The sequence below is a fragment of the Phodopus roborovskii genome, unplaced genomic scaffold, assembly GCF_943737965.1.
Source record: "Phodopus roborovskii unplaced genomic scaffold, PHOROB, whole genome shotgun sequence".
Lineage (NCBI taxonomy): Eukaryota > Metazoa > Chordata > Mammalia > Rodentia > Cricetidae > Phodopus > Phodopus roborovskii.
Genome location: NW_026126585.1, coordinates 7,119,765 through 7,142,177, shown reverse-complemented (window position 1 = coordinate 7,142,177; position 22,413 = coordinate 7,119,765). Strand labels below are relative to the sequence as shown.

At 50.6% G+C, this 22,413-nt stretch overlaps 1 protein-coding gene across 2 annotated transcripts in view; it reads right to left on the bottom strand.

Annotated features, from left to right (window-relative positions):
* Nucleotides 1-6,882: 6,882 nt before the first annotated feature.
* Ccdc93 (coiled-coil domain containing 93) overlaps nucleotides 6,883-22,413 on the bottom strand; it is a 62,826-nt gene continuing 47,295 nt past the window's right edge. For both annotated transcript variants that reach the window (XM_051204142.1, XM_051204143.1), the window contains 8 exons: nucleotides 21,666-21,719; nucleotides 20,133-20,195; nucleotides 15,319-15,427; nucleotides 14,931-15,013; nucleotides 13,434-13,471; nucleotides 11,518-11,602; nucleotides 9,632-9,745; nucleotides 6,883-7,294 (listed from right to left, as the gene is read on the bottom strand). In XM_051204142.1, coding sequence (XP_051060099.1) covers nucleotides 7,241-7,294; nucleotides 9,632-9,745; nucleotides 11,518-11,602; nucleotides 13,434-13,471; nucleotides 14,931-15,013; nucleotides 15,319-15,427; nucleotides 20,133-20,195; nucleotides 21,666-21,719 — 600 coding nt within the window. In that variant the 3' untranslated portion in view covers nucleotides 6,883-7,240. The remainder of the gene's footprint in view (nucleotides 7,295-9,631; nucleotides 9,746-11,517; nucleotides 11,603-13,433; nucleotides 13,472-14,930; nucleotides 15,014-15,318; nucleotides 15,428-20,132; nucleotides 20,196-21,665; nucleotides 21,720-22,413) is intronic.

The following is a 22,413-nucleotide window of genomic DNA, read 5'->3' as shown; positions in this document are numbered from 1 at the left end:
ACACACACACACACACACACACACACACAGAGTGTGTGTATGTGTATGCATGTTTGTGTGCCTATTGTCTGCGTGCCTGTGTGCTTGAGTATGGATGTGTGTCTTTGTGACTGAGTTTTTGTGCCTGTGTGTTTGTGTGCATGAGTATGTGTGTGTGTGTGCCTGTGTGTGCATGAGTGAGGATGTATCTGTGTGACTGTGTGTACATGAGTGTGCTTGTGCCTGTGTGTGTGTGCCTGTATGTCTGAATGTGTGTGAATGTGTGTGTGTGTGTGTGTGTGTGTGTGTGTGTGTAAGCAATAAAAATACCTCCGAGGTATTCATTTCTTGAAACACTATCAATTTATTTATGGTTCCTACTCCAAGATTGGGAGTGTAATGCTCACTGTGGACTCACAACCCACACACAGATGGAAAACTTACAGGCTGTGTGTGGTTCAGGAAGTCCAACAATGGCTGTCTAGTTCACGAAGCTGGATGTCTCAGCTGGTCTTCAGTATATACCAGAGTCCCAAAGAAATAGCCTGTAATGCCCGTGAAGGAATGGAATTTACAGTGAGAGCAAGCACGTAAAGGGGGTGGGGATGGAAGCTTCCTTCTTGTGTGTCCTTTATATAGGCTGCCAGCAGAGTGTGGCCCAGATAAAGGGGGAACCTTCCCACCTCAAAGATCTGGATTAGAAGTGTGTCTTCCCACTTTAAGTGATTTAATTAAGAAAAAGTCCCTTGCAGGTGTGCCCACTTGTTTGGGTTTTAGTTAATTCCAGATCCAGTTGACATCCAAGAACAGCATCACCCTGCTGACTCCAGTGCTTTGCTTTGTTAAGAAAACAAATTAGCTGGGCATGGTGACACACGCCTTTAATCCCAGCACTCAGGAGACAGAGGCAGGTGGATCTCTGAGTTCGAGGCCAGCCTGGTTCTACAAGGCAAGTTCCAGGACAGCCAGGGCTACACTGAGGAACCCTGTCTGGAAAACAAAACAAAACAAAACAAAACAAAAAAACAAAAACAAAACCCAAAACCCTAAACCAAAAAACCAAAACTCCAAAACCAAATACCCAAATCTACTGATGGGGGGCAGAGGGGAGGGGCGATGTAGCTCATTTGGTAGAATGTTCACCTATCATGGAAGAAGCCTCGGGTTTAATGCCAGTCCTGCATGAACTGGTTGTGGTGACAGACACCTGTGATCCCAGCACTGGGAGCTGGAGGCCAGAGGATCAGAATCTCAGGTTCACGGTTGCTAAACAGAGTTCGAGGCCAGTCTGGGACACGTGAGACCCTGCCTCAATACCATGTGTCTGTCCCCCCCACCCTGAAAGAAAGGAAGAAAGAAGGGAGGGGGAGGAAGAGGAGAAAGAAGGGAGGGAAAGAGGGAGGGAAGGAAAGAAGGAAGCAGATTAATGGAGGTGGAATCTTCTCCCATGATTTTAAAAAAAATGATGAAACCAAATGAAACTTCAAAAACTATTTATTTTTGAATAGATAATACAAAAATTCCAGAATACAAAAGACAAGTGGTGAAAAGTCATTCCCACCTTCTACCAAGTGGCCACAGAGGTTGGCAGCCTACAGGGACACTCTAGGCACAGGCAGGCAGGCGTATCACAAGCATTCGCGTGAGTATATGCACACACACACGTGCATACACACACCTACAACACATGTATTTGTCTCTGTCCCAAACACTAACATTTCATGCAGGTTTGTGCCTGTTTCCTTTCCCCCATGTAACCAAGTGGCTCTAAGAGCCGGCAAAACATGGGGCAGGTCTAGTCTTTTAACTGTCTGCTAAATGCCCCATTGTAGAGATGGGCCGTGGCTTTTCACCCCTGTTCTGAATTAGTGAGGGTTCCTAACTTTTCGTTATTACAAAGGCTGCTTTGATAAAAGTTTCTGTATATAAGAAAAGTTCCTAGGCATCGGCACTGCTGGTTCAAAAGGCTTGGACTTGTGATATATGTGTTATTCAATCGTCCTCCAAGGAGGCCGTGGGTCTGTAGCTCTGCCATCACTGTATGGGGTGCTGCCGCCGCCCACAGTTCAGAGCACCACCCGTTTCCGTGGATTCCTGTGGCACAGGTGCATCTACCATAGCGAAGGGAGAACACACACATGATCCTATCTGACATTAACGTGCCCTCCCTGCCACAATATTAAACATCTCCAAAAGGTGATCCTGGTTAAAGGTTGGAAACTTATGGGAAACTCTCTTTCCATTCCACCCTTCAGAGATAGCGGCTGGTGAACCCACGCCTTACAGAACGTCTCTAACGCGGCTGACTAGAACTGCCATACTGTTTCAACCGGAGCATGGATTAGGTTAGATCTATATTCTGCTATTAAAGGAGGTAAAGATACAATCTGGCGGATAGAAGTGGAATGCTCTGACCTGACCGCCTGAGGAACTACAGTGAGGTGGACAGGGTTCCTGCTTCTGCTGCCCTTACACATTTCAGAGGCAAAGGACTGGGGGCCTAAGCAGTGTCCTTAGGACAGACAACGGGGATGTGGTGGGTGGACTGGGATGTGATCAGGAAGCCAGTTTAAAAGGGAGCACGCAGGTGACCATTGAAAGCCACTACCCAAAACCAGGGAGAGGGCAGAATCCTAGTCAGAGGGCACGTGAGGAAAACACCCATGGAGGGTGAGCTGGACCCATCTAGGAAACTGATCCAGGATGATGAGGATACACGGGCAACCCGCCGTGGTGCCAAACACACTGCAGATGAGGTACTAACGCCCTGCTCATGACCTTATACATCTCGTATATTCTGAGAAGATGGAAAACGTGCATTACTTTTCTGATATGCACGTTCCTATATGTGTACAGTGTGTGTGAGTGTGCCTGCGTGTATAAGTCATTACTTTTCTGTATATGCACGTTCCTATATGTGTATGATGTGTGTGTGTGTGCTCGCGCGTGCGTGTATAAGTCTGTGCATCTGAAGACCAGAGGTCAGCTCAGAGTCTTCTTGATTGCTCCCCACCTTACTTTATGAGACAGGTTTTCCTACTGAATCCGGTATTTACCAATTCAGCTAGTCTGGCTGGTCAGTGACGCCCAGAGACCCTCCTGTCTCCGCCTCTCTAGTGCTGGGGATACAAGAGCATATGGCTCTGCTTGGCTTTTTATATGGTGGCTGGGGACCCTAACTCAGGTCCTCATGCTTGCAAGGCAAGCACTACTGACTGAGCCGTCTCCCAGGTTCTCCCTTTGGCCTGCTGCTAGAAGGGCGAGCATGGTTGACTCTGAGACTCTTCCCCTGGCCACGCTCAGCCGCAAGAACAGACAGAGGCATCCACGTCACTCTTCCTTGTACTGCCCTGCACTCAGGCGTTTCTCTTCTTGGTGACAAGCCCCGGAAAATGAACGCATCCTACAACACCCCCGTACAGTACTTCTCAGAGCATATTTCAACTCAACCACCCGAACCTTCACAAGCCAGTCACTGTTAGAAGTTGTTGCTAGGATGCCCCGTCCCCTTAACCTGACGGTCCATCACCGGGAGAGCAGGCGGGACAGAACCAGGGGGAGGCAGAAGGGATGCAGAACATACAGGCTGCAGGTCAGGCTGGGTGTTGCGGATACACCTTCAGGAAGTGTCTACTTTACTCAAATAGACAAGGTGGCTTTGTCAAAGTGACAATCCATGGGACGGCACTTTGTGAGGTAGTAACAGGGCTGTTGGAGGGCCTGCCCCATGTGTCCTTCAGGGTTTTGAGAGGTTTCCAGGGACAGTTTGAAGAGGAAAAGGTCCTGCCTGGTGATACCGGTCTGTGTCTTGACTGTTCTTGAACCAAGGGCTACAAACCCGCAAGATCAGGGGCATATGCCCAACATGGACTCTGCTTCAGCAGGGAACACACCACCCCTTTGGATTCAGGTTGGCAGCTGCGCTATGGCACCCTGTGCTGCTGGCCGACTAAATATTGAACACGGGAGGAAACAGAATGTCCCCACACCATTCCAGACCTTTCACTATCACCTCATTCTTGCCCAGCTCACAGCTGCTCTGAGCTTGATCATAACCAGAGCACCCCCAGGGACTCCATGAGAAGCAAGAGGAAATGAAGGCCACTCCTGACCTAGAGGATGGTCCTAGAGAATGGCACCAGGCGCCAGCCCTGTAAACAACCTCACTGCTCGGAATCTGGTTTCTCTTAAAGTGCACCCTGAAAAAAAAAAGTCACTTACAGATGTTTCTCCACTGTTTTACGACTCTGGTAAAAAGCCAGTAGGCTCAGAGAGAATGCTACACCACATCTGGGCACAGAGGACACTGCTCTGGTAGGCCCCTCCCTTTCTCCAGTCTCCAGGTAGATTCTGTAATAACCAGGGTCCCCGGGGGAATCTCCTCTGTCTACTTCATGCTGGGAATTACCCACAAAGGTGCTGTCTTACGTTTCAGGATGTCGGAAGCAAATGTCAGATTCTCAGTGCTGGCTTCTGTAGCATAATTCAAAGAGTTGTTCGACCAACCCAGCCAACCCAGAAGGCTCCAAAACAATACAGGTTAGCCATTGCTCATGGTTGACCACAAGGCGAGATTGTTCTAGAACTAGACACTACTACTTTAGAATGTAGGTCACAGAGAAATCAAGATGGTTCTGAGCTAGAAGCTTCCTCCCTGGTGGCTAGCTTTCACAGTGACAGGTGTTGGCTGCTGGGGAGCGTGTCATCAACAGTCTTCCCTAGCTATGAACTTGCATGCTATAAGACCAACCAGCCAGGCAAGAGAAGAGCATTGGTATAATAGTGGCATGACTGTTATGGAGGTAACCAACCGTATTTTGTTCAGATCTGTGGCCTGCTCCTCAGGAGGGAGTTCATACCTGGTACTGTAGAACTAGCAACCTGAACCTCTCACCATCTATATTAAACCTTGTGGGTTAAAAAAAATAGGACGAGGTATCTACTAATTTCTCTCTACTGGGAGTGACCAACCTTTCAATAGTATAACGTGATACTGTCATCTACACAAAGTACACATAGGACACATAATAGAGTTTGGGGGGGGGGACAGAGACACAGAGAGAGAGGGAAAAGAAAGGACCTCAGTGTTTTAAATTACAGTTTTGTGTTGGGTCACATTCACGGCTGTCCTTGGCTACAGGCAGCCTGTGGTTGAACATGCTTCCAACCATACCAAAAGTAACTCCCTAGAAACAATACCAAATAAAGGTTTCCATTTCCAGAGCCAATTCTGGTTGTTTGAGATCAGTTACTCCACACCTCTCCCAGACATAGTGCACTCCAGAAATCTTGACCATCACCTGCCCCCCACATCCCTACACCTACTGACACTGGCCAGGGCTCCTCGTGAACGGGCTTCTTCTCAGGATAAGACAGACAGATGGTCCTCTCCCCGGAACTATAGTAGTTCTAACACGGTCAAGATGCTGTCTCCCCCTTCAGAGCACTACTCTCATTTTTATTAGCATCATCATTATCTTACAAGGATTTAGTGCAGTGACCGCGCAGGTCCCTGCGGAGGCGGAGGTGCACACAGAGCTCACTAGGAAGCGTGTGGCACAGGGGAGTGATGCTTTAGGTGCTGCTGTTCCTACCCAGCTCATCACGGCTCAGTGACCCTGGTCCAGGAACTGACGATGCTGTTAAGCCTGCATGGCAGACAGCCGTATGTAGCCCAGGCTGCTTTCCACGTTGCTGCTTGGCCTAGGATAACCTTGATCTCCTGGTCCTCCTGACTCCACTTCCTGAGAGCTAGGATCACAAGCGTGCCCTGCCATTTCTGGCTTATGTGATGGTAGGGATGGAACCTCTCAAGCACTCTGTCAGCTGGGCCCAGCACCTTTCCTCTAAGTCTGTATGACTCATGCCTCTTAATCACATACATTAGGAAAGAAAAAATGAACGTTGCTTCTGTGGCCGCCCAACACCCCACCTGCCTCACATAGTTATGCTCCTGTCAAATGGCCCCAACCTGCTGCTTAGGTCACGTGTGTGCCAAATTTATGCAGAATGGAGCACAACCCTCACCCTGGGGTTTACTGAGCACGGCCCAGTTGCTAGGTTCCTGACGGCTCGGGGGAGCACTCTGCAATTGCTTTGGTCTGTTCATTTCCAGAGTCTAAAACCAAAGCTATTAAAGGCCCTCCCTCCCATCTCAGCCAACATCCTGTTCCTTTTAGATCTAGCCCAGTACCGTTTCCTTCACGGAGTCCTCGTGCTCCATGCACAAACGTGCTTTTCCTCCATGTTCAGCACCTGGTGTCTGTCCCCATGTCTGTCCCGACAGTACCAGACAGTATCCTTAGACTCTGACATCTGCAGTGCAAGAACATGGGCCCATGCATATAGGAAACTTCCAACTCTTATTGAAGGCGCATTTGCATCACCTGAACCTGGGTGGTGTGCAGGATTAAAGGGATGCCACCGAGCTACCCTGACAGCTACCCTTGACCACGTGCAGCCCAAGGCCTGGACACACCTACAGCTACACCGAAGGAAACACTTGCGAAGCATGGCTCCAGATGGAGGGTTCCCTGTTTCCAAAACCCACCACAGTCACTTTGTATCAGTCTTCTCCACACAGACAGGCGGACTCCTGTAAAGCCAAACCTCATTGCTTCTATCAACCCCTGTGGGCTAATTGCTCTGCATGCCAGCCCAGCCAATGGTCTGTATGCACTGTGAGAAGCCGGAACAAAGGCACAACGGCAGGTGCGTAGCCAAAGCCAGCAGCATGAATGGGCTGCCTGCTCACCCAGCAGCCTTCTGAAACACTACAAGGGACAAGCTTCAGGGGTCAAGTGGGTTGTATCTGCTCTCTGGGCCCTGCCAGAGGAGAAGGGGCAATGTTCTGCATTCTGCTACATTTACCTCAGGGCTCATTTTTCAGCATTGCTCAATTAATACTTGCTGACCATAATGCTCTTTATTCTCAGGGCCCGTACAAATCCAGGTACCTTCATAAATGCAGTGTTTCTGGAGAAAAAAAGCTGAATGGACAGAGTGAATGAGCACCGCCCACGTTTCTTCATAGGGGCTCTAGGTGTCAGCCAAGCCACGGCGTCACTCTATCTGAGTCCCCCCCGGCTGCAGCCAGGAGAGATGAAATGAAACAAATGGGAGAGAGCAAACATCCATTCAGAGAGTTGAAATGAATCTTCCTGCATCTCTCTGCCATCACTTTCAGAACCGTTTCAGGATCCTGCAGTCTACACATGCCATTAAAAAAATATCAGCAACATACAGAGATGGAGATGGATGTTCAGGAGGCCTTGGCTTTGATCTTGGACAGCAATAGCTCATTCTTTCGGCCCTCCTGGAAGCAGAGCAAGAGAGAAGCAATGGCTGTTAGTCACTGGGACTCACGTGGGGCCTCCGAAGACGCCCTGACCGTTGCCCCAGTCCCAGTAACTGCCCTTCCCTGGCCCACCACACTTTGAGGCAGAGACTCAGCCTAGGTTGGTCTTGAACTGGCTATGAAGCCAAACATGATGCTCCTGCCTCCACCTCCTGGGTACTAGAATGACAGCCGTGTTCTCAACTGCCAAGCAAGCACGCTACAAACTGACCTACATCTCTTGCCCCTTAGTGGCCATTTTCTGACAAGTCAGTCTCCTGGCATGAAGCCACCAGGATAGCGCCACTCCCTGGTGACCTACTAACTTGTGCCGAGACAGATGTGATGAAGCCTCTGGACTGAAGGTGGGAAACCAGGCACTGCCATTCCTACAGACAGAGCTTTCTACAATCTCCAAGGGGCAGAAGCAGAAAGCGGACAGGTATCTTCCAGTCTGCTTGGGGAGGTGAGAGAAGGGGCCTGGGGGACTGTACCCCACGAGGTGAGCAAGGTAGCCCTAGTGTAGACCCAGCAGGTGAAACACTGAGGGGTTCTAACAGCAAAGATGCCGAGCATCCTCAGCCTTAAGAAACAAGTGCACAGGCGATGTGACGAGAGCTGTTCATGAGGGGACTTCCTTCTCCCACCATGAGATGTATAAGGGCTATGACTAAACACTTTGGCGTGCCATCACTGACAGATGCCACTGGTCCCGTCCCCTGCAGATGCTGTCCAGTGTCCTGAGAAACCACTTACCCTTCTGCCAAATTCTAGACCTGTTCACTTGACAGTTCAAGACTCTTTGGTTAGCAAACCCCCAACAACCCCAGGTCCTCCCCAAAGCTTCCTCACGGCTTTGACCAAAAGGGAGCTGAGGGGTTGGGGAGGTGGCTCAGTGCATAAGTGTGCCTGCTGAGGACAGAGTCTGAATCCCCATCACCTGCACAAAAAGATGGACACTACTGAGCATGCCTGTAACCCCGGTGCTGTGGGGATGGAGACAGAGGACTGCTGGGACTTCCTGGCTGCCAGGCTAGCTCTAGACCCAGCGAGAGATCTTGTCTCAAGAGAATATAGCAGGACAATAGAGCAGACATCTAATATCCTCCTCTGGTGTCTGCATGGACATGCATGTGTGTTCTTACACACATATGTACATCACATAAGTACTCCATCCACATCAGTCGCTGGGCTCTTCCTGTGCCTCAGGACCTTGGCTGTTCGCTCAAGCGCCCTTCTCTCCCCACAGCTGAGCCCTGATCAGCCCGTAGAGTATGCCCGTCTGCAAATCTGCATTTGTCTCTGTGCATGGGAAAGTTTGCGACTATTAATATCATTTCTTTCTTAGCTTCTCATCTGTATCCTTCAACACAGTGAAGCCCCATGAGGACAGAGACCATATCTGTTTTACAACCTGATTTATGCCAGAGGCAGCGTGTGGCTGCCAGAGTTTTCTTGTAAAACAGAGGGTAGGCCAGGTAGAGAAGAAGGTGGAAGAGGGGACAGAATAATCCTTGAAAATAATCAAGAACATCATTGGTATGGAACGTTTTCTTTTCTTTTTGTTCATGTGTGTATGTGGGTGTGTGTGCTTGCACACACGTGTACATGAGCCTGTGGAAGTCAGAGGTCAGGCTTAGCTGCTGCTCTTCAGGCACTGTCTACCTTCTTTTTAAAATTGTATTTTCTTTCTTTTTTTGATTTTTCAAGACTGGGTTTCTCTGTATTGCTTTAGAGGCTATCCTTGAACTAGCTCTGTAGACCAGGCTGGCCTCGAACTCAGCGATCCCCCTGCCTCTGCCTTCCTTCCGAGTGCTGGGATTAAAGGCGTGCGCCACCACTGCCCGGCTGTATTTTCTATTTGTTTATTTTGTGTGCACTTGTGTGCCTGCCACAAAGATCACAGGGCAGGTTTGTCTCCTCCCACTTTGTGGGTACTGGGTACCGGGTACTGAAGCTAAGTCATCAAGCTTGGTAGACAACACCTTTACTCACTAAGCTATCTTGCTGGCTCTACCTTAGTTTTCTGAGACAGGGTGTCTCGTCGGCCCGAAACTCATGGAGTAGGCTAGGCTGGCCGGCCTGCAGGCCCCAGAGGTCCTCCTGCCTCCTGTTCTCCAGCTCTGGGGCTACAAGTGGGCGCCATACCTGTGTGTGTGTGTGTGTGTGTGTGTGTGTGTGTGTGTGTGTGTGTTTCCTCCCTGTGGGTCCTGGGGAACGAACTCATGTACTCCCATTTTCACTGCAAGCCCCTCACCGACAGAGCCCACTTCCAGCCAGCCTTGGCTGCCATCTGTCCGGCCCGCGCCCTCTCACCTCTTTGAACTCTTTCACAGTCTTGAAGTAGAGCCGTCGCTTCTCCAGAAGCCCCAGGTACTGATCGTTCAGCTGGTCCCTTCTCATCTTGTTCTCCTGCTTCTTCTTTTCCATCTGCCGGAAACATGTTGGCGCGTGAATGAATGGGCACCCTGACAGCGACCGCAGCGGGCAGCCAGCCTTGGTTAACATTACTATCTGCTTCTTCCAGGATGGCCTGTTTCCTTGAATGACAGATAGCATCTGCACGCTCTATGGTCTGTGCGGTGGCTCAGTGGCCGTGGCACAGTAAATGTGTTCTGGAGGTATTCTCCACTGGGGGCTACTTTGTCTCTAGAGGGCGTTTGTGAGTGAGTGTCTGCGAAGGTGCTGGGGGTCACCATCGCAAGGACGGCGTTGCTGGCACCACTGGCAAGGAGAAGCTGCTAGCGACCCTACAGGCTCGGGGCCGTGATATCTGGCACAGAATGTCACCTGTGTTGTAGGTGAGCAAGCCTGATGTATGTAACGGTGTATTTATAATAAAACAGCCCACCGCTGTTTTCTCGTAACCGTGGCAAAGGATAAGCTATCTGCAGTTACCTCGACTACGTTATAGCTTGTTTGCAGGATTCAGATCTTATACACAGACACTAGATGCTGACTTAAAGAAGTTTTCCAAGATAGCCAAAGGCTGGAGGAGGTTGCAAGGGGAGCTTGGGGGACAACTTGTCACTCATTCCATCATGTGTCTACACCGAGTTAAGCCACCTAGTTGGTCCCACCTTGTTTGAGAGACGGGGACTGTCACCGGCCTGAAACTTGCCAAGTACCCCGTCAGGCCCCAGGGATGCTCCTGTCTTCAGGCCCCAGCTCCAGGAATACAAGTATACACTAACAGCACTACACCTGACATCGTCTCAGAGTTCTAGGGACTAGAAACTCAGTTCCTTTATCGATGGCTAAACAGTAATGGGTCACCTTCAGAGAGCCTAAAGGTAGCAGTGAGCAAGCAGAGTCTTTGCTCTCACTGGCACCGTGTCAAAACCAAGCAAGCAAGCAAGCGGCTAACAAAGGAACGCCCATTACAGACCTCAGCAGCATCAGTGCAGGGGGAAACGGAATGGGGTGGGACGGTGAGGGCACGCGGACTCTGTGATGCAGAAGGCTGGGGTGGGGGATGCTCTGAGCAGGGGCAACTCAGCGGTGTTGTCTGTAGGTAGACTTCATGGACGGAGCAGGTGCTGCCTGCACAAAGCAGTGATGGTGTGTGCTCACGCTTGCGTGTGTATCTGTGCAAGCATCTACGTGCATGCGTGTGCGTGCACAGAGCAGGGGAACAGGCTTGGCTGTAATGCCCTCGCTTTGATTTTTGACACAGGTCTCTACCTGGCCTAGGACTGGCTAAGTCGGCTTGGAGGGCTGGCCAGTGAGCGCCAGGGATCCTCTGCCACCTCCCCCCAGTATCAGAACCATCAACGCATGCCACCACGTCCTGCTTCCTTCATGTGGAAGGACACCACGTCCTGCTTCCTTCATGTGGAAGGACACCACGTCCTGCTTCCTTCATGTGGAAGGACACCACGTCCTGCTTCCTTCATGTGGAAGGAGTAGGTTTCGGGGTGAAACGTCATGAGATAAATCACCGGGAGGAGGTGGCTGGATGAGATGGCTGCTAGGGAAGGGCAGGCTTTATCTGTGAAGCAGGGGAGAGGGTAGGGCCTCTTATTCAATGCAGTGTATGGGGGGAGCGGCACAGTGCCTGGAAGCTATGGCTAATGGCGGTGTGGAGGCCTAACCCCGCAGAGTCTTATGTCTGGTGGGAGGGTGCAGTCAGGATGGAGACCCCAGGCCTAGGACCTCCTCACCACACCGAGGCTGCGGTGCTGTAGAGTAAGCTAGCTGACCTTCATCCTGTTTTGTTTAATGCCTTCGACGATTTGTTCCATCTGCCTTAAAAACTGGTCCCGGGAAGCAGGGGAGGCCATGGCTCTGAAAGACAGGACAGCAGAGGTAAGTTCAGCACATGGGACTGTTAGGAAGGCTGTGGGAGACGCCAAGGAGTCAGCCCTGTACCTCCAATGTGCCCCAACAGTCAACTAAGTCTTTGCAGGGTACAGTGGATCCAGAGGGCCACCGAGAACAGCAGGCAGTCAGTGGTCCAAACCCTTGATCTAATAACCGAATGGGAGTCTTGTTTCCCATTCTCCCTATGTTCCCATGGCAACAGACTGCAGGAGGAGCCAGATGGAGATGGATTCTGAGGAAGACTATGCCATCCTTAAGTCTACATAGACAGGTATGCCCCGCCTCTTTCAGCAGCAGGATGCACACAGGCAACTTTGGGGAGGGGGGGCGCCTTTTCCTTTCAACTTTTAACCAATCTGTATTTTCTCAACATAAAATGCCGCCACGAATCACGGCATGTTCTGCTTAAGAAGTGAATTCCGTTCTGTTTTTAGGACTCTGAGGGCAGGAAGATGTCCCCTGGAACTGGGGGGGGGGGGGGGAGGGCATGTTCTGAGTATTCATAGATCTGAACTGGGCAGCCTAAAACTGTGCTGGAGGCAGCATGTGGGATGTGGGGGGAGACCTTCCCGGTGTGCCTGCTATTCCTCTCTCTCTCCCCATACCCAGCCCTGCAGAGGGATGGGGGCCAGAAGGGTCAGAGAACATCGGGGCTCAGGGCTCACAGCACTGGGGGTTCTCCCAGGGAGTGGGCTGTCAGAGCAGAGGTGTCGTGGTTATCAGGGAGACAGCAACACTGTCTGTGAAGGGCGACAGGACCCAAAGGCAGGTGCCACACCCGCACCTCCCAGGAAACTGGCTGCTGGTTTTTTTTTTTTTTTTTTTTTTTTATTTCTTTCCCTTGTATGCCATGGGTCCTAAGGTTCAGACTTGGTGGAGAATGCCCTAGCTCCGCTGTGTTTAAATGAGAAAAGATGTAGAAACCCCTGATTCTGGAGGAACTTGGTCTTAAAATGTTTCTGGTCTACTGCCAGGGGCCCACAGAGGCTTGCGATAGAAAAAGGAAACGTGCTATTCTGGGAGCAATCCTTGGGGAATCAGGAGGGCGGGTGGCTAGCTCACCCTGAACACACTCCAGAGCTGGTGCAACCTAGTGGCCTTGCTATATGATTTATAGAGATGCCCTCGCTATTTATTTTATTTACTGGGACAGAATCTCCTGCAGCCCAGGTTGGCCTTGAACACACTTTGTAGGCAAGAACGATCTTAAAGTCTCGATTCTCCTATCTTCCCTTCCAGGCGCTGGGATTACAGGTGTGCACTAAGAAGTCCCAGGTCATGTAGTGCTGGGAACTGAGCCCAGGGCTGCATACTCTGTACCAGCACACCTCCGCTGAGCTAAATCCCCACTTTAGAGGATGTATGTTAATCTACAGACCACACCCTTCAGGCATCCCTCCTCACGGTCCGCCCACCTTGCCTATCTCAATGGCCTGGCATTCACTGGATAGGCTAGGCTGGCTGGACACGGAAGCCCAGGAACTGCCTCTCTCCACCCCCTCAGCTGTGGGATTACAATCATGATACTACACTTGATTTCCTGTCTTAGGATGGAACCCAGGTCCTGGTGCAAGGCAGACTCTTCACCCACGGCATTTTAGCTTGCAGAACCTTCCATTAAGGCATGCCTGCCCTGAGTGCAGCAGGAAGAGTAACAGTTTCACGTCCCAGCGCCAGGCAAGTCTCGCCACCCAGTTCTCAGGCACGCCACAGCAAGATCGGAGGGTGGGGGCGGGGTGGGGGGGGGTGAGGCTGGCGGCCAGACAGCAGGGGAGGCAGGGTACGTGGTACTTACTGTGAAAAGTTCTCGTGAATTGAGTTAAGCAGGCTGATCTGGGGGGGGGGGGCGGTGGAGAGAGTGAAAAAGAACCACGTAAGTAAAAGGCAGTGACATGGCTGGGGTAATGCCACCCAGAGGAATGCGGTAGCCGCCAAGTAGGTCCAAGTAACACGAGAGAAGAAGAGCAACATGTTCTTGCCTGCGTCGTTTTCCCCTGGGAATCCATCTCTATCCACTTAAAGAAAACTTGTCCCTGGGATGCACGATCACAGCCCTTTCAAGGACCCGGTTGCCGGCTGAGAGGACTCTAGCAGGCAGGGCTCTGGGGGCAAACTGCCAGCACAAGTCATTTTTTGTCTTCCCAAATATCACTCTTTATTTTGAGGCTATCAGCCCAGGATGGGTCAGCGGTGCTGAGCGGAGACGATACTGCCCGCCTTCCGCCACCCCACCCCCAAGTCAGCCAACATGGCCAGCCACTAAGCGGCCCGGAGAGCTTCTGATAAAACATAGCCTTCATGGTCCTGTTACCATGGAAACTGTCTCTGCTGTCACATCTGGACCCACCATCGGCCCCCGTGAGGCTTGCCGGGAAGAGCTCTGTCTGGGTCTCCCTGGCCGGGCGCTGTTTAACCTGCTGGCTCATCCCTAAGGGGTCATACCTGGACTTCAGACTCATGACACACAACACAGGAATGACATTCTTGCCCTTAATTCTTTGGGAAAAGTGTGGGTTTTGTTGTTGTTTTCTCGTGTGTTTTTGTATTTCTATGCACACTTGCATGTGGAGACCAGAAGACAACCTCATCTGCCATTCCTGGTGATACCACTCTGCTTTTTAAATCAGGGTCCCTCACTGGCCTGTTGCTTACCAAGAAGGCTAGGACGGAGCGGGACAGTGATCCCCAGCGCCCTGTCTCTGCCTTCCCAGTGCTGAGATTACCAACTTATTACCACACTAGCTTTTTTGTTTTTGTTTTTTGTTTTGTTTTGTTTTAATGCGGGTTCTTGGGACTGAACTCAGGACCTCATGTTTGGCAGGCAAGCACTTTATGGATTAAGCCATCTTCTGAGTCCCTCATGATGGTGTTTCTCACATGCTATCAGAGAACAGGAGAACGCCAGCTTTACTTCACTACTTCGCTGCAGTGAACTTCCAGGCAATCCCCTGCTTCGAGGTGACAGACCTCGGCACTTGGCCCAGGAAGAGAGTCTCTACTTATACTAAGCGCCTGTAGGCTGCAGGTCCATCTGAATCTTCTGGAGCGTCTATGCTCATCGGAGTTATCTGGTTCCATACAGGCTCTTACTCAGGCCAGCCTGATGGCTTAGTGTAAAGGTGCCCGCTGCCAACCCTGACGACCTGAGCTCTATTCCTGGAGCCCACGTGGTGTGAGGAGAGGACTGACTGCTACAAGCTGTCCTCTGAAGCCCACATGTGCGCCACGCCCCTGCAATAAATTTTAACACGTAATTAAAAAATGCAACGAATAATCAAACAAAGGCCCTTACTTCCTTCTCCAGGTAAACTTTTCTGTCGTCCAGGGTATTGTACAAAGTGAAGAATTGCTTGGTTTCCTTGTGCACCGCAGAGACTGCAAAAGAGAATCGCATTTTGGTGCAAGAGCATCAGTCGACCAAAGCATGCCAACACGTGACAGGGACTCATGCACACCATGAAGGCCTTTGTCTCTGTGCATACATGAGCGAGCACATCTACAGGGCGGACAGTCAGACCTCAGGACAGCTCCCAGACCTGTTCAGCAGGCCCGATGATGAGGCAAGGCTCCTTGCAAGGTGGCATTTATGCACTGTGCTCTGGCCACACTAAAGTGGATGGAGCCCCTTGCCTCCCGCCCCTCCCGAGGCCCAAGAGCCCGTGTCTGATCAATGCACCTACTCTGACGGTAGAGTTCAATAAAGCGCTTCTGATACTGTATCAGCTCAGCTCGACTGGGCACTTCGTCAATCTTGCGGTGCAAAATCGCTATTTCTCGGTTTCTTCGTGCCTAAATGTAAAGAGACAGGGAAAGGGTTTCTGTGTTTGCCTGCACCCCACGTGCCCAGCCAGCCACACAGACACACATTTGGCTACTGGCTTGGGGTCCTCACGCGGGACTGTGACTGGCTGTCCTATTTTCGGACATACGGGGTGGGGGCTGCAGACCAGGACCACAGAAAGAGTCAGGGTGGCTCATCTGAGGGCAGTGAAAGGGGGGTCCCAGGTGACAGGTGCCATCTGTGGCCTCCCTAACACGCATTTCCCAATCCCTCAGCCTACTTGGAGGCCCCTAACTGAGCCCTCAGGCCCTTTCCCAGGCAGACCGTCTTATCAGGTGTACAGCACCGTTCTCCAGAGCCCTCGTCTCTCCTCTCCATGGCCCTGCCAGTCCTCTGGCCTGCCTGTCTCAGCAGCAGGGATGGACATCTAATTTCCAAGGAAACGCAGCCTCTAGGCAGGACACCCGCTTCAGTAACCAAATCTTAAGTCCAGTCTATGTATCTCTGGGCAGAGGGGCGCAGAATAAGGCGATGCTCCTTGTAAGTGCTGAGCTTGACCTCTATTTTCCCCAGGAATATTGGGTACAACCATTCAATCTTCAAATTTTTAAAAAACACGTTTGTTTGTTTGTTTGTTTGTTTGCTTATTTATTGTGCATGTTCTCTCCTTCCACAATGGGTTCCTGGGGATTGAGCTCAGGGTGTAAAGGACAGAATCCACCTCTAGGGGGAGACATGCCCTCGTCTCCTCCCTTAAGTGTTTAGTCCAGAGGGACAGGGCAGGGACCAGTCCAGGAGACTGTGATAATTTTCCTTTCCAGAATTCCTGCTCCCTGGTGCAGTCCCTACGAGCCACCACCAAGCTTGGCTGGGTCCGCCTGCCTGCTTGCCTTTCTGAGTCCAGACTCAGAAGGGCGTTAACTATTCTTTTTTCTTTCTTACGCCGGCAAGAGCCTAACTCACTCTACTTTTAAAATGGCCAATTCAAGTGGCCATTTCCCTTCTTCTAAAGCCCCCATTCCTTCGGCGTCACTGACTCCCATGTTTAGCTTCATTCTCCTTCCAGGCAGCTCTAAGATTCAGTCTGCCTGCCTTCGGGTTTTCCTTTTAAACTCTAATTAATAAATTGCCCTTGAGGTTCTGCTTGAGTGGGTTCTTAATTCTTTTACTAATGGAACCAAGAACCCCATGAGGAAATCCCAGTTTCCCTAGCGCTGTACGATGGCTCTGTTGGACTCCCCAGGATTCCCAGTAACTTCTTTCCTGCCTTCTAACTCTTTAATAGGCGACAATGACGCCATCCCCACACCCCTACACAGTCTACACGTCATCGATCTGGGTGGCAAGCATCTTTGCCCTAGGAGCCATCTCATACCAGCACAGGTGCCACCTTTTTATTGTGCCTTTATTTCTAGAATGTTCTCCATGTGTGGGTACCTCTGGATACACTGTTCAACATTTAAGTCTGCTCAAGTCCTTCACTTGAAAAACTCTTGCCCTGAGCTACAGTTTCTTTCTCTTTTCCTATTGCCCTGGCAGCCAGGGATGCTTAGTGCCCCCCTCCTTCAAGCCACAGTCCCTGGGCCTCTCTCCCCTCGACACACGTTAAACTGGAACTTCCTCCCACTCGGGACATGTCTCGGGGTAGGGGGGCTCAGGAGACTCGGGAAGTAAACTCCACACTCTGAGAAAGCTGAAACTGGTGTTAAAAGATTCACTAGGCCCCTCCTCAAGGAAGCAGCAAACGCCTGCTGGCCGAGGAGACTGGGTAGCCATGATGCCTAGGAAAGGAGTCAAGCACACGCCCACCTCTCATCTGTCTGTAAATGGTGCTGGGTTGGGGGGGGGTCGGGTGCAGGGTGGGGGGGCCTTCAGGGTTGCAGCTTGCTGTCACTGTGTAAGGGAGGGCTTTTTGGTGAGTGAGTTACCCCTCACCACCACTCCAGCTCCACCGAGGCCACTTTGGTGGGACCAAACTTTGGGTTCCCTAGCTGCAGCGATTAGGAGAGTGTATCTTGTGTCTCACATGACTTCAGTATCACTTGACAAGTCTCCCGGGGCACCGGGAATGAAGAAGTCTGAGCTTCCAGCTCCTCCAGTCCTCAATCATTTCCCATGGGTATTTTCTCGTTTGTTCCTTTTATTGAAAATGGGTTCTTTTCTCATATATTAGATCCTGATTTGCGTTTCCTCTCCTTCTACCTCCTCCCAGTTCCTCCCCACCTCCCTTCCCCCCTGGATCTACTCCCCGCCCGTCTCTCATTAGAAAAGAACAGAATAACAACCAAACATGAAAAAATAAAATATAGTAAGACGAAGCAAAAACTACCACGCCGAAGTTGGTCATGGCAACCGAGGCCGTCTGCAGTCTCTGGGAACCGCCCTTGGTTCGTCTCACCCCCCCCCCCCGCCCCTTGTTCTTGCTTTATTTGCTCACTGGGGTTCAGTCTTGGGTCTTGCCCACATGCCCACAGCCTTAGCATCCACATCCACACACTGCAGAACAAGTTCCCCCGCCCAAACTCTTTTGAGTTGGAGCTGATGCCAATCACGCTACGTGGCGGATTACTGGCCCCCCCCACTTTTCATGCGTGCATGCATTGTGTTCACATGTGGTGTATGAATGTTGCTGCTTGTGCTCATAGACACATGTGCACATCAAGACCTCAAGTCGATGGCAGGAATCATCCCACTGAGGCAGGGAGTCTCAATCCCACCCAGAGCTCAGGCATGCTTAGTTTTACTAGCCGGCTTGCTCTGGGGACCTTGTCTCCCTCCGAGGTATTGTTATAGGTCACTACGTCCACCTGGAATTTACGTGGCTTCCAGGGATCTGACCTCTGGTCTTTACACTTGTGAGGCAAGTACTTTTTAAACTGTGGGCCTGACCTCCAGCAAACCCCGCTCCCCACGTAGCTGGGAGATTGCTAACACTTTCCTTCATACTGCCACGCGAGTCCCTTCTCTTCTATGCCCGTTTCCCAATGATTTCCACGTGTATGTACCTATGAGTCAGGCACCTGAGCATCAACTTGATCGCCTCTCATGGGGTCATCACTGAATTCCATTAGATGTAGCATTTCCCTTTCCCATGCTGGCTGCCTCTACCTAGGCCAGGCCCTCAGCAAGCTACTGGCTTCTTTGCAGCTCTCTTGTCTAGTTTGGCCTCAGCCTCGCCTCAACAGTAGTTTAAGTGGCATTGCCCACAATACACAGCCTTGTACTTTGGCATATAAGGGGAGAGCTTGGTCCCCAAATAACCAGTTCACAGAGGGCAGGTCGTCCCAGTTCTTGTTTCTGGGGCTGGACGCATGGCTGAATAAGAAGGGAGTAGCCAGCCAGGGTCTCCAAACAGAAGTAGGGCACAGATTGTATTAATTCTATGTATCTTTAAATATTTGCACTTGGTCTTGCTGAAGGCTGAGAAGCCATCTTTAAATATTTGAAAGGTAGTCATGCATGGTGGTGCATATCTATAATCCCAGCACTTGGAGGGTGGAGGCAGGATTATCAGCTGTTCAAGGCCAGCTATAGCTAGCTACACAGAGTTTGAGGCAGCTTGAGCTGTGAGACTCCCTCTCAAAACACTAACATGAAAATTACAACAGTGACCTTGCATCAAGGAAATATTTGACTACTCTGAATTTAACCAACTATCTCACAGAACAGTTAGGAGCCAGGAAGATGGGAATAACCCCTCACAGGCCCCTGGAGCCCCCTGGCCATTCTCGTCAGAGCTTGGCTTTCCCCTCCCAAAGGAAAGAAGTGTCCCAAAGCAACACGGGTCATTCGTGGGTTTAAACCCCCATGAGCCAGACACTGGCAACATAATGGGCTTACAGTGTTGACTGGTTAGGTTAGGAGCAGGCTCTACATGCTCCACACCCTGTGTGTGACACCACTCTCTCAGATCCCCAGTTATCAGGTAGACCTGAACTTGAACCCTGCCTTGGGGACCTATGCCAGGCTTGCCTTTGGAGAAACAGTCTATTTGAAGCATTTTAAACAGAAGATCTTTATTTCTTTTCCTTTCTTTCTTTCTTAATATTTTTTGCCATTTTATGTGTATGGGTGTTTAGCCTGCATGTATATGTATGACCGTGTATCATGTGCATGCTTAGTGCCCCTGAAAGACAGATGAGTCCCCAGAACTGGAGTCAAAGATGGTTGTGAACAGTCATGTGGATGCTGGGAATTGAACCTGGGTCAGCTGAAAGAGCAGCTGAAAGAGTCATCTCAGCAACCCCAGTTCATTTTCCTTTTTAATGACGTGTAGCTGTGTGTGTTTGTGTGGAGGTATGTGCACATGAGTGTAGGTACCTGTGGGGTTCAGAAAAGCCTGTCCCATTCCCTGGAGCTGGAGTTCGAGGTGGCTGTGACTCAACCGATGTGAGTTCTGGTCCTCTGCAAGAGCAGCAAGTGCTCTTAACTTCTTAGCCATCTCTCTAACCCCCAGAGCCTAATCCACCCCCCCCCCCATATAGAGTAAGCTTAATCATACCTACTCTTCAAGCAAGGTGAAGTTCAACTCCAGATAGCAACAGCCATCTGTGATGCTGTCGGCAGCACCTCAGGTCATGGCATGACTGGACACAAAGGCAGCAGTGAGCAGAGCCTGGTCACAGGCGCTCTCACACACCTAGACCTCCCGTTCAACCAGGACATGACCATCAGCCAGACACCTGCGCGCCACTGGTCCTTACAGTCACCCACCTGTAGCAAGCGGATCTTGTACAGCTTCTCTTTCTCCACGTTGTACCGTCTGTCCAGGTCCTCCTGAGAATGAGACCGGGCCACAGTTACCTAGAATGGGGCTTCCACTCTGCGATGGAGCCTTTGGAAGTTGAGTATATCTAACCATGTCTTCTCAGCTTGAGCCTCAAGTTCCTTCCCTCAGATGGCCAAGTTTAGACCCTCCCACCCGTGGGATACTTCCACGCTGCTTCCTAACACCTCTTCTGCTGCCAGCATCCTGGCTGAATCCAGTGTTCTTTTTAGAAAAAAAAAAAAAAAGTATTTATCATTACTGTGTGCGTGTAGTGGGGGACATGAATGTGAATTATGGAGGTCAGAGGACAACTTTGGAGTTGGTTTTCTCCTTCTACCTTAAGTGGGCTCTGGGGATTGAACTCATGTCATCAGGCTTGCAAGACAATACTTTATTGCCTCCTATGGACTGTCCCCACCCCCATAACTTGGAAGACTACAAGAAAAGGGAGGCAAAACACTACCTTCAGAGTCTTTCCCTACATCTCTGTGTCTTCAGCTAACACTGGTTTTTTGTTTATGTTTCTGCCTGAACCTGATGTATCCAAAATGATAAGCACTAATCCTACATGTCAATTTAAACTTGCACCAATTAAAATAAAGAAAAAAGTTAGCGCCCCCCCCCCCAGTTTCAATGGCCATGCGTTATGTGTGGGAAGATGCTCAGGCAAACATCTTCATCATTACACAAAGTTCTTTTGGGACAGAGCTAATGCACAGGTGTGGCTCTATGGTGAACCTAGATACGGGAAAAACAGCTGGACAGTCTGGACATAGCACATGCACAGTTATTTGGACAGGGCCCAGCTATAGGTGCCATCCAACACATTGCGGAAGGAGTCCCATGTCCAGTCTAACAGGTTACAAAGAACCACCCCAACAACTGTGCTCAGAGGAGGCCCCGCCTCTTCCCGGGCCCTCTTCCTTTCTCTTTACGAGTGACAAATATTGTTTTGACAAGGCTCAGCAAACCAGAGCACGCCACAGAAAGCTTATACCTCAGAGCCATGTCTGACTCTGCCTATTTCTGTAAATAGAGCTGGGCTGGGGTAGAGTCATGTTCGTTCATCTATAATACACAGGGCACGATGTCATCACTCACAACATTCATGCTTGAAAAATGTGCAATCAAGTAAACAAACAAACAAACAAAAAACCCCCTCATAATAGTGTAAGTTTATAACTGTGTTGAGCTGCCAGTTGGACACACCTGGCACACAGACGGCATGGCAACTTCAACAGTGGCCCTGCTATGGTGCAGCTAAGAAGGCAGATTTCCCTTCTACCACACCTGGGATCTGCGGCTCTCATGCCTCGGGTCTCATGGGGCTGACACAGGCCTCTCCCAGCTAAGGAATGAAAGGTCTAAAATGGTACCTGCGCCCCCGCCCCCTTCCGGTGAAGGCAGGTACTGCACAGACTAGACTCTAGGCAGGAAAGCTGAGCAGGAGAACAGTCTCTCAGGGTGAGGGTACTTACGTTGTGAGTCATGGTGGGGGTCAGGGCACCCTGTGGCTCTCCATCGGAGACAGTCTGAAAGGATGGAAACAGACAGGGTCAGCACCTTTGCAGGCGCGTGAGGGGAGCAGACGGAAGCTGAGCATCTAGGCTCCGCAGACAGGAGCCCAGAGGAGTAACTGGGGGCTGACATGTACCTCGCCTTTCTGAAGAGTGGCCAGACATTCGAGAAACCCAGATTTTAGACTCTTCTTTGAAGTTTGCCAGGGACACCCAACAGACCCCACTGTGGCTCTTCTGAGTGTGTGAATGTGAAGTGTGTGTGTGTGTGTGTGTGTGTGTGTGTGTGTGTGTGATGTTGGGTGTCTTCCTCTACCACTGTCCACCTTATTTATTTATTTTTTAAAAAAAGTTGTATGTGCTTATTTATCATGTGTGTATATTCACATGCTGGTGTGTGTGTGTGTGTGTGTGTGTGCGTGTGTGTGTGTGCGCACGTGTGATCAGAGGACAACTTGCTGTTCTTTTCCTCTGCCACGTGGGACCCAGGGTTCAAACTGAGGTCATCCGGCTTGATACTAAGCACTCTCATCTGCTGAACCATCTTATCCATCTTGCCTTTTTTTTTTTTTTTTTTGTATTTTCTTTTCTTTTCTTTGAGGCACAGTCTGGAACCTGGAGCGTCACCAGTTTGGCTAGTCTGGCTGGCAGTGAGCTTCGGGAACCCTTCGGTGTCCACCTCCTTACTGCCTGGCTTCTTTCTACATGG